The sequence below is a fragment of the Otolemur garnettii genome, unplaced genomic scaffold (genome assembly GCF_000181295.1).
Source record: "Otolemur garnettii isolate 467f Iridium unplaced genomic scaffold, OtoGar3 scaffold00156, whole genome shotgun sequence".
Lineage (NCBI taxonomy): Eukaryota > Metazoa > Chordata > Mammalia > Primates > Galagidae > Otolemur > Otolemur garnettii.
Genome location: NW_003852551.1, coordinates 1,267,928 through 1,278,828, shown reverse-complemented (window position 1 = coordinate 1,278,828; position 10,901 = coordinate 1,267,928). Strand labels below are relative to the sequence as shown.

At 51.7% G+C, this 10,901-nt stretch overlaps 1 protein-coding gene across 1 annotated transcript in view; it reads left to right on the top strand.

Moving 5' to 3' along the window:
• RUNX3 (runt related transcription factor 3) overlaps positions 1-10,901 on the top strand; it is a 61,990-nt gene that overhangs the window by 22,391 nt on the left and 28,698 nt on the right. Inside the window, exon 5 of the mRNA XM_003799770.2 lies at positions 8,177-8,187. Coding sequence (XP_003799818.1) covers positions 8,177-8,187 — 11 coding nt within the window. The remainder of the gene's footprint in view (positions 1-8,176; positions 8,188-10,901) is intronic.

The window sequence follows — 10,901 nt, the reverse complement described above, 5'->3', positions numbered from 1 at the left end:
TGACAAAGTGAGAGTCTGTCTCAAATTAAAAAAAAAAAAAAGAAAGAAAGAAAAAACTTTAAAGAATAAATGTGTACCCACCATCTGGCTTAAAAGATTAAGGCGCTAATCAGAACTTAGGGCACCCACCCCAGTGTCTCATTCCCAATCACAAACTCCTCTTCCCCCCCGCCATGGGGTGGCAGGCAGTGGAGGCTACTCTCCTGATTTTTGTATTAGCCATTCTCTTGCTTTTCTGTGTGTTTTTGCTTTCAACGTCATTTTCTACTTATAAGAGCAGAAATTCTGGGACAACCTGAAAGCCTGGCAATAGGGGATATGAACTACTGAAATACTTGAAGGAATTTATGTGGAGAAAGAACCTAGAAGATGATTTCTTCTCCCCATTTCATAGATGAGGAAACTGAGGCTTGGGGAGGCCCCACAATGCACAGCTGGCAGGTGGAGATACCCGGATAGGAACTCAGAGATGCTGAATCATAGACAGTTGGGTCACAAATGGAGCTTTTCATTCTCTCATTTGTTCAAAAAAATGTTTACTATGGGCTGACCTGTGCTGGACGCTAGTGTATAGTCCAGCTTCCTGCCCCAGCTAACACTTGAACTCCCTCTACAATATACTGATCTCAACTTGAATACCTCCCATGATGGGGAGCTCTCCACCTCAAGCGGGACATGTCTTGTTCTTTTTCTAGCTGGCTCTCAATTCTTCTTGTCCTTGTATGGATCCCATGTGAGCCCTCTTACCTGGGGTAGGGGTGGGGGTCTCCTTGTAAATCTGTAAGTGAAGCTCTTACCCCCAGGGTAGTGCTTCTCCAGGACAAAGTTTCCAGTTGCCTCAATAGTTCATCATGTGACTTGGTTTCAATACTCTTCCCCAAGCCAGGTTCCTGGGGTGTCACTTGGGCACTAACAGGCTGAATCCCCTGGGCTGTGGAGGTTGCTGTTTCCGAGTTCCCACTGCATGCCAGGAGCCCCTTCACACCACCTTTGAGCAAAAGGGATTGTCCCCATTTTACAAGTGAGGAGAATGAAGCTCAAAGAATGCCCAGGGCCTCTCAACTTAAACCTGAACCCATGCTGTCTTGGGGACCCTAGCTGCAACCCTCTGATTATACCTGCCTGTCTCTAAGCCAGGAGGACAGACTCTCCTTACCCCCAGAGAATACTGAGGGGGTGGGAGACTGAAACTCAGCGGTTGGAGAAGGATCTAGAAGTCCCAGGCAGGCAAACCACCCAGAAAGTCTATGCCTCTGAACTGAGGAGAATCTATTTCTCCCACATCCAGGGTTAAACTCCTTTCAGAGCTATAAATCCAGCACTCTGAGCCCTGCTTCGACACCTGTGTCTGTGTGTGTAGATTTGTCTACATAGTGGTCTGCTGCCTACCCAACCTTGAAATGTGTCTCTGCCTAATGTGTGTCTGCACAACTCTGTATGGAACCTATCTGTGCATCTACACTAATGGGTCTGTGCATGTTGATACAGATAGATGTCATGACTTAGCACACACATACACTTAACTGTTTACACCTGAGGCTCCACTATAGCCATGTTGGTCTCCATGAGAGCTTGTTTACATGGGTGTGCTTGTGAGTTACCAGTGATGTATATGTGAGAATGTGCCCATGAGCATGTGTGCTGTGAGTGTGCCCATGAGCATGTGCGCTGTCTGTGAGTGTGCCCATGAGCATGTGCACTGTGTGAGTGTGCCCATGAGCATGTGCACTGTGTGAGAGTGTACCCATGAGCATGTGTGCTATGTGAGAGTGTGCTAATGAGCATGTGCGCTGTGTGTGTGCCCATGAGCATGTGCGCTGTGTGTGTGTGCCCATGAGCATGTGTGCTGTGTGTGAGTGTGCCCATGAGCATGTGCACTGTATGAGAGTGTGCCCATGAAGGGAATGTATGTACATGTACATACTATGTATACCCATCCTAGCTTCCCACCTCACCGACCCCTCGGGTCCCAGAGTCTGACCTTTCCTCCCTGTTTTCTAGCCACATGATAATCCCTGGGAAAGGGGCATTTGTTATGGGAACACTGACACAGCCTAAATGTGACTGGGAGACAAAAGTGTTGCCATCGCCTGGCATGCTTTTCTCTGAAGAGATCATCTTAGCCCATTTTGTGTTGCTATAACAAAATACTTGAGACGGGGTAATTTATAAATAGAATTAGAGAAATAGAAACTTATGTCTCAGAGTTCTGTAGACTGGGAAGTCCAAGAGCAGGCTCTGGCAAGTTGGGCATCTGGTGAGGGCCTGGTCTGTCTTTCCCCAAGATGATGTTTTGTGGCTGTGTTCTCCAGAGGGGACAAATGATGTGTCTTCACAAGGCTGAAAGAAGAAGTGGGGGGGGAAGGCCTAATCTAGTTCCCTCCAGTACTTTTATAAAGGCACTAAGCCATTTATGAGGCAGAGCCCTCATGATTTAATCACTTCCCCAAAGGCCCTACCTCTTATTAGGGATTGAGTTTCAACATATGAATTCTGGGAGACATGCAGGCCATAGCAGATCTTCATTATCTACCAAGAACCCTTAGCTGTGACTTCTAGGGTCTGGGCACTTAGGGTACCTGATAGGTCAAAGCAGGCTGGTGGGAGCAGGATATAGGTGAGCTGACCCCACACTGAGGCTGAATCCTCCCAAGGCTTGTGCAGAGATAGCTGGGCTGACAGACACGAGCCCTGGAGTCAAATCCAGCTGCCAGTAAGCATCCTGTATAACCCTGGGCAGGTCCCTGGCCCTACCTGGGCATCAGTTTCCCCAGCCATGAGATGAGGAAATAAGCAGACCTGTTGTAGACTAGTATGGAATTCTAGAATGTTGAAGGCACACCTCCTGGGGGTTAGATGTGTTCCAATGCACTCCCTGAATAGAAGTCTGAAGCCCACTGAGGAAAGGGACTCGCCCAGGGTTACCGGCAAGGAACAAAGGAATACTTCCCCTGGACCTAATACCCAGGCCCATGAGCCATAGGCTCAGCCAGGTTATAGGACATGACAGTCTTTGGGCTTTGTTTAGTCTCAGTTTTCTAAGATTCATTGAGGACTTGAATACTTCTGAGTTTATCAAGGTGCAAGGTGCAACTATTTCCCAACCAATGACGGTGGCAGAGGAAAACTGGAGCATAAAGAGTAGAAGAAGACTCAAAGGAGGACTTCCAGATGTTTCAAATGGAGAGCTGAGGGGGCCAGGGCTCCAGCTTTGTCCCAGACCAGACTAAAGGCAGTGGCCCACATAGAGCTAATAGGCTTACAAGTGGCACAAACAACTATAAGACTGAAACTCCCACCCCAGCCCTATGCATACGAGCCTAGGTCCATTGTTACCAAAGTCCTCCATGTGCCATTGACTATGTGTGACTTTGAGAACCTTCACTTCTCTGGCCTCAGTTATGCCTTTATTCTCTGGTAATGGCCTGACCCTAGGATACGGTGAAGATAAAATACTGCAGAATGAGAGGTTAGCATTCACTTTGGGAAGCAGGAGACCCAAGTTCAAATTTAGATTTTCTTGCCACATGGAAGCCTCGCTGAGCCTCAGTTTCTGTATCTGCATTTCACAGAGTCACTTTGATGACTCATCTCCCAGCGACATAAGGAAAGTAGCTAGCAGGTGGTTACCATACACTGTTCCCTAGGCCTGGGCACCTGTAATGGCCAGGAGAGGTGTGGTATTTTCCTAATTGGGCAGAACCTATGGTCAGGTCTGGCTCCATAATTCCGGGGGCCCAGAATGAAAAATGCAGAGCTATTTTTCAACAAATATTAAGAATTTCAAGTGGCAAAGCATTAAACCAAGCTCATGACCCTTCTGAGAGCACACTCAGGAAGCTGGCCCTGCCCCTAGATACCTGGGGCAGCTCAAGCCCAGTTCAGGTGGAGGGGCTAAAGCTTCCACCACTGTGTGGAGGGCCACTCCCTCTCCCTGGGGCTGCAGCTGGGACCATGACCGCTGGCCCTGCCACTCTCGGTGGCCATTGGAGGCGCATGAAAGACTGACTGTTCTCCACCGCATTATGCTCGTTTTTTATCTCATGCCATGCATACAGCACATAGTTGATTTCTTTCCGCAAAGGGCTGTGCTTTTTTTCTTTTCCAAGGGCGACGCTGGAAAGCCATGTGGCTTTTATTGCTGGCAGGAATGTCTGAGGCGTTCCTTCACCACCACATGAAATGAAGCCCTAATCTTCATCTGCGTAAGGCCAAAGCCCCCAGTCTCCTCCAAGCCATTGGCCTCTGAGATTAATTAAGGCTTCACAAGGACTGACAGTCATTAGGACATTTGGGGGGAGGTGGAAAATCCCTAATGGGACCGGCTGGGCCCAGGAGCTGCCCGGTGGGTGGTGGGGAGAGAGGGGGGAGAAGGAGAGAGGAAGGTGCTGGGGTCAGAGTCAGTGGGAGGTAACGGGAGGGGGAGGAGTCCAGACTCCACCCTTGGCATAAACTACGATCTTGAGTGAGACCCTCTTCCTCCTTAGGCCTGGTTCTGCCACATGATAAATGGGGGTTTGCTTTGATATTTCAAAGCCTTGTTGGGTCTGACATTGTAAAATTCTGAATCTTAAAAAAAGAAAATTCTGAATCTTGCTCATGATTCTTATGCCAGGATTCTAATTCTGTTCCATAACAGTACCTTCCAACATCTGATTCTGGTCAATGTGAAATGAGTGTAGTGGTCAGGAACTTGGGCTCCGCGGCTGGGCAGCCTGGTTGGAGTCCTATCTCCATCATGTCCCAGCTGTGTGACCTTGGGCAGGTTACTTACCTTCTCTGTGCTTTAGTTTTCCCACATATAAAATGGAAGTGATAACTATACCTACCCCATAAGAACACTAGGAAGCATAAATGTGTATAAATGTGTGAGAGGTGACAGCCACTCAGAGGACTTCTTTCTCTTCCTGCCTACCAAAGTGGAAGCCTGATCCTGGCATGGGCCAAAGGATGTATCACATCCCCTTGGGCTCCAAGCTACCCAGGTCCTTTTTACCACTCCCCCACCCCAAGAGAAGATGCCTCTGATTTGATGGCTCTGCCAGGCAGCTTTGTACCCACCCACCACTTTGGATGGAGAGTCCAAAGCACTGTGACCAGCCAGCAGAGTGGAGACAGATCCCTGAGAACTTGTCTGAACTTCTCAGGTTCTGAGGCCCAAGCAGGGAATCTCTTTACCCTCTGAGCCTGGGTTTCCTCATCTTCAGAATGGAAAGAATAAAATGTCTACCCTGCAAAGTCAGAAGGGTGAGTGAAAATTCCCACAGCAGGCATACAAAGGATTAGTGCAATTATTGTTCCTAGAACAATACTCAAAGTCAGACCAAATACTTGCCTATTAGGATTATTTCTCTGACTTATAGATGACAAAAGTGAGAAGCACATAGAGTGGTAGGAAGACTCCACCAAGTGATAGGACTGGGCACCAGAACCCACATACCTGGGCTATGAGTGGAGCCTACACTCTCAGCTCTGGCGGTGAGAGTGCTGGGATCATCTCTCTCCTCCAACCTGCCCTTACCTTCTCTCCCATCCCTCCCTCTCCCATCGCCAAGAGCACTCTCACCACCGACAAGCAGCAGAGTGGGGTTGGATTGAGGAAGGATTCGCAGCTCTGAGCACACACAAGGGTACTAGTGCCAGCAATGTGCTGGGTGGGAGAGAGGGGCCCTGCGGGCTCCGGCAGAGGTCATGGGAAACCTGTTGGGGTCCCGCAAGGAGCTGGTCTGGCACGTGGAAGCGTACTCTTGGTGTTCAGATGGGAATACTGGGACCTACAGTAAAATGCGGCTGACTGTGGCACTTCTGCTCAGGCGATAGGCACATAGGCTGGGGTTGCATCGGGCCTGGCCCAAGGCGGCACAGGTGGGAACATAGAGCCTGGGCTGACGGAGGACTGCAGATTCCAGCAGGACAAATGTTGGCCCTGCCAGCGCCTTGGGTCATGCAGGAGCTCAGACCAGACCCTGGTCAGGCTTGTGTTCCCTTCTGTAAACTGGGGACTGTAGCTTATCCTGTCTCCTAGCAGGCTAATTCTGAGACAGAAAGACAGTGAGAGCTGGATGGGCCTCAGCATAGGACCCTCCAGAGTGACCCTGGCAAGCTCTTCCAGTCTCCTGACCCAAATGGGAAGAGTCAGCTGATTTCCAAGTTCATGGCTGTTTACCAGATTTTACCGCCTCCAGGTCCCCCACCATCACAATCCCACTTTCTATATCTACACACCTTCCCATTCATTCAGGGGAGGACAGGAGCGATGTGCTTAACCAAGTGGTGCTTCCACGCCTTAAATTCTGAGCCAGTGCTGGCTTTTAAGCTGACTCAATCTTTCCTAGTCTGGCAGGTTTGGGGCAATATTGCCTTTCATTTAAATGGGCACAGCATCTCCACGTAACCATTGGTCATTGGTTGTTATGGTAATAGAATAATGTGCGTAATGTCCAAGCACAGGGCACAGGGCACAGGGCACAGGGCACGTGGCAAAACCTCAGCAGACCTGTTACCCTCCTTCCCACTTTGCCATCAGAGGGGTGCAGACCCTGGGCAAAAATCACACAACTCCAGGCAGTATTTGGGTCCTAATGTCCTAACCACTGTGATCTCCCCACACCCCTACCTCCCCTCCAAATCTGGCCCTCCTCTCCCCTGCCAAAAAGATAAAAAACCTCCGTAATTCCAGAAGCACAATTGTCCTCCTGCTCCTTCTGGATCCTTCCAGAGAGGAGCGATGTCCCCTGTGCTGGATTCTCTGGGGTAGGACCTCTCAGCCCTGCAGGAAACAACCATACAACTTTAAAATGTTACTATTTTTCATTACTGTTTTTCACTAATTACATATATATATGTATATATATTCACTCATATATATATGCTCATATATATTCAGAAATAGGAATGTAGATGAGTTCTAATTTATTTAGCGTTTTCTTTCTTTCTTTTGATACCAACAATTGATAATAACATTTTAGATAGGTGAAATACAATGCCGCTCCCCTCCTAGAGGGAATCTCTAATGCCCCATGGTGAGGTGAAGCTGTTAGAATGGCTCCATTGACAGAAGAACAAACTGAAGATCAGTAAGGGACAGGAATGTCCCCCTTGAGTTTCAAGGCACTAGACAGGAGATGGGTTTCACCATGGACCCTCTGGAGTGGGGGTGTAGAGGCCAGACGGGGAGAAATCTCAGTTCTAGGAGAATCCTCCGAGCTCTTCACTGGACTGGGCTCTTAATGAGACTGGATAAAGGAAACAGATGCCTGGGCAGAGGGAGGGCCTGACAGTGTCCGAAGAGGCCCAGTTGTTACTTAGGAAAGTGCCTGTCTTCAGGAAGGCGGGTGGTAGGTGTGGGCTAGTGGGTTTCCAAAGTGAGAGTTTATGAGCCTAGGAGAAGAGGAGTCATTAAGACCCATGCTCAACCCTCCTTTGAGCTGTCTATAAGGAGGTCACAGACTAGTTCTTACCTCCCCCAGGTACTAGGGGAACCAAAAGAGAAGGACAACCATGGACTAGACTCTGAGCCTGAAATAAGCATCGGACATTTCACAGATGGAAAGCATCTGGGGAAGGGATTTGCCAAGAAACCCAAACAAGGGGTGACAGGCCCTTTTTTTTTTTTAAATAATAATAATAATAGTGACAATCCCACATGAATGGCGTGCCCCCTGTGTTCCAGGCTTGTACTAAAGCACTTTATGCACAATTTTGTGAAGAGGCCACACTACTGGCACCCCCACTTTACAGGTGAAAGAAATAAGGCTGAAAGAAGTTTTAAGCAACTGTCCCCAGATCACTATGGGCCATGGAAGAAGATGAACTCCGGCAGTGGGACTGCAGACTCAACCTCCTTCTACAACCCATTTTTTCTCTTATAAGTTTTTCCAGAGCATAGTCTGGCACACTTGGGGGATCCTCACCTCTTCCTATGAACTGATTGCTCCCTAGGAAATCAGATCGTAAGCTTGGAAGCTCCCCTAGCATGAAGACATAAGCCAGCAGGCACCTTGCTGCCAAGAAGGCACTTGGAGTTGGCTCCTAGATGCCCAAGGGAGGCACATCCCCTCCCTGGGGTAAAGGAGGTAGCTGGCTGTGCCTCAGGTTGGTCCCAGTTTATCTAGCTCTGGGCCAAGGTAGGAGAGGGAAGTGTCTTGACTTTCCAGATTCCTTGTAGACAACTTAGGGTGCTCTTAGGTGGGGGTGGTTTAAGAGAAAGAGGGCTGTATGACCATGGGATGGAGGGAAGAGAGAGAGGAAAGGACTGGTCATACCAGATGGGAAAGGGAGAGAGTGTCCGCATGTCCCAGGTGGGAGAGTGAAAGCTCTCCCTCTGCCTAAACAGCCAAAAACAGATGAAGTCGTTTTTGTCCGACCAGGATGGAGAGGAGGCAGGTTGGGGATCGGTGAAAACTGGTAACTAGTTGGTCTGTTTGTCCCTCCAGAATGGGGCAGGGAAGAACTGCGCATTTTCTGCAGGGTGCACTTTCTGCTGGTGAGAGGACGCAAGGAACAGAAAGTCTCTCTCAACCTCTCAAGGTGAGGAAGGTGGCCTTCGGTTTGACCCAAAGCTATGGGTTGGTCCGAAACGTCGCTGCACAGATGGCGAGAAATAGAAGTAGCCGTCTGTCCTGAAAGGGCAGCTCCTTAGGAGGCGGTCCGCAGCGCCTGGACACCGGGACCGCAGCTGGCGCGCATCTGTGAGCAGAGCCCAGCCCAGCCTCTCCGCGGCTGGCGGGGCACAGGCGCCAACTAGCGGTGGCTCCTGCTACTGCTCCTGCCCTGGCGGCCCCCGCTGCCCTCGCGACCTGGGGCCGGGGATCTAAGCGCCTGTAACCCCGGTCCCTTGGTTCCGGTGCCCACGGCCAGCGAGCGCCCTCCCGAGGGCCGGGACCGCGCCGAGTTCTGTGCAAGGTGCCGGGGACCTACAAAAGCTTCATACTTTGAAAACCCCATTTGTCAACCCTCCATAGGGTGAGGGAGAGAAATCGGGCGGAGGGACAAGTACAAGGGCACGATGCACACCGAAACCACTCGATGATCATGGCCCCACAGCCCCTGGGCTCCGGGCCCTACCTGGCCATGACAGAGTGGGCTGTCCCCAGAGTAGGTACCAGAGGTCGCCTGTGACAAAACCCCATCTCTTGCTTTCCTCTAGTTTTTGGTTCCTGGTGCCAGCGCTTCTGACGGTGCGCGGGCCTTGGGGATCTACGACTCCTAGGCTTAGGCTCTTTAAAAAGGTCCAGTAAGGGACTCTGCTGTCTTTGCTTCGGAAATGACCTGAGGCGCTGACTTGAGGTTCCCAGGAGGGTAGGGGCCAGTTCTCCAGGTGGTCAGAATTGGGTCAGAGTCCGTGCCCCCTTGGAGCCATTCAGGGCTTAATTTCGTTTGGCGACGACGAAATTGTGCGCTCTGGGCAGGGTGAGTCCGAGACAAGATCTTTCCGCGGCCGTCGGATCCTGTGCTTCTTGACTCCCGAGGCTTGGGATTTGTCGTTTTGCACCTGTCGTGTACTGGAGACAACGAAAATCCAGGCCAATCTCCAAAGCGGCAGGGAGATTTAACACGCTTTCGTTCCCTAGAGACCAGGGAGAGCATTTGGGGCGATATTCGGAGTGAACAGGGGTTTGTTCTCCCCTGTTCCCCTCCCAGCTGAGCCCATCCCTAGGCCTGTTCAACTGGTCTAGAAGGCGAGAGAGGCTGGGGTTGTTGGCAGTAAAGCCCAGAAGTGGTTAGGCTGCGCGGCTGGAGAGTGGGAGCGGGACCCCAGAGCCCGGTGAGCAGGTATTGCCTCAGCAAAGCTGTCCGCGTTCCTGCAGCGCGGCCAGAGCACTGGGGCCTAAGAAGACGCGGGCTTGGAGTCGCAGGGGCCACTTTCCAGACACATAGAGGAAGAAAATTCTCTCCTCTGGAAGCCAGGGCCCTTCGCTTTGCAGTCACTCGGCAGTTTCCTTCTTGTCACGGACCCGCGTGCTGTTCCACAACCCAAGACCGTGGTTAAATGTGTAGAGGGGAAAAAATCGGGAAAACGCGTTTTGCAGGTCACATCGTGGTTTTCAAAGAGGCATAGGCTGCCACAACGAAGAAAGATGCCTTGAGGCCTGCATGATACTGAAATTGTTTTCAGAGGAGAGAGGAACGGGGTTGTTGATCACAGTCCACTGCGGGTCCGTGGGAGACTTCCTTCCGTCTGTCCCCAGGGTGGCATAGGGGCCACTGAGTCCAGGACTAATGCAAAGCTAGGAAGCAGAAGCCACGGGTTGGTCCCGGTGGCATGCGAAATCCCTTGTGGGTGCTCTTGGGTTAAAGTAGTTTGCAGGGTGGTGTGGGGAGGGGGGCGAAGATGAGTAACCTCTTTGGGGGCTGCTCCCGACGCCCTGTCACTGGCCATGGAGTCCCTGCGGTCCCCACGTGAGGGTGCCGGCGTCACAGAACAAAAGTGTCCAGAGTTCAGGGAGCCTGGCTGTGGGCAGGGCGGAGGAGGAGGGAAGGGGTTGCGGTCCCTGTGTCAGGAAACCTCGACCCTGGAGAGGCAGCAAGGGAGCTTTCTGTGGGGCCCAGACGTTCTAAACAAATTTCTAGCTTCTGCCCTAAGCTCCTGAACTCTCCGGGGCCCTGGGCTACTGAGCCAGAGCCTCCGACCCAGGGCTCCGCGGGGCGGGGCCTTCCGCCCCTCCCCGTTGGGCGGCCTGCGGTGGGCCCGTTCCTCCCCCGCGAACGCCGCGGAGGTCCCCGCGATGGGGGCTCCCATTGGCTGCACCACGCGTCTCTCGGGCCAGTCCCGCCCCCGCAAGCCCGGGGTACTAACCCCGCGCGGGCGGCAGCGGCCCAGCCACTTGATTCTCGAGGATTTGTTCTGGGGCTGCGGCCGCGGAATCGGTGGGGCGGCCGCGGGCAGGCTGCGGGCCGGG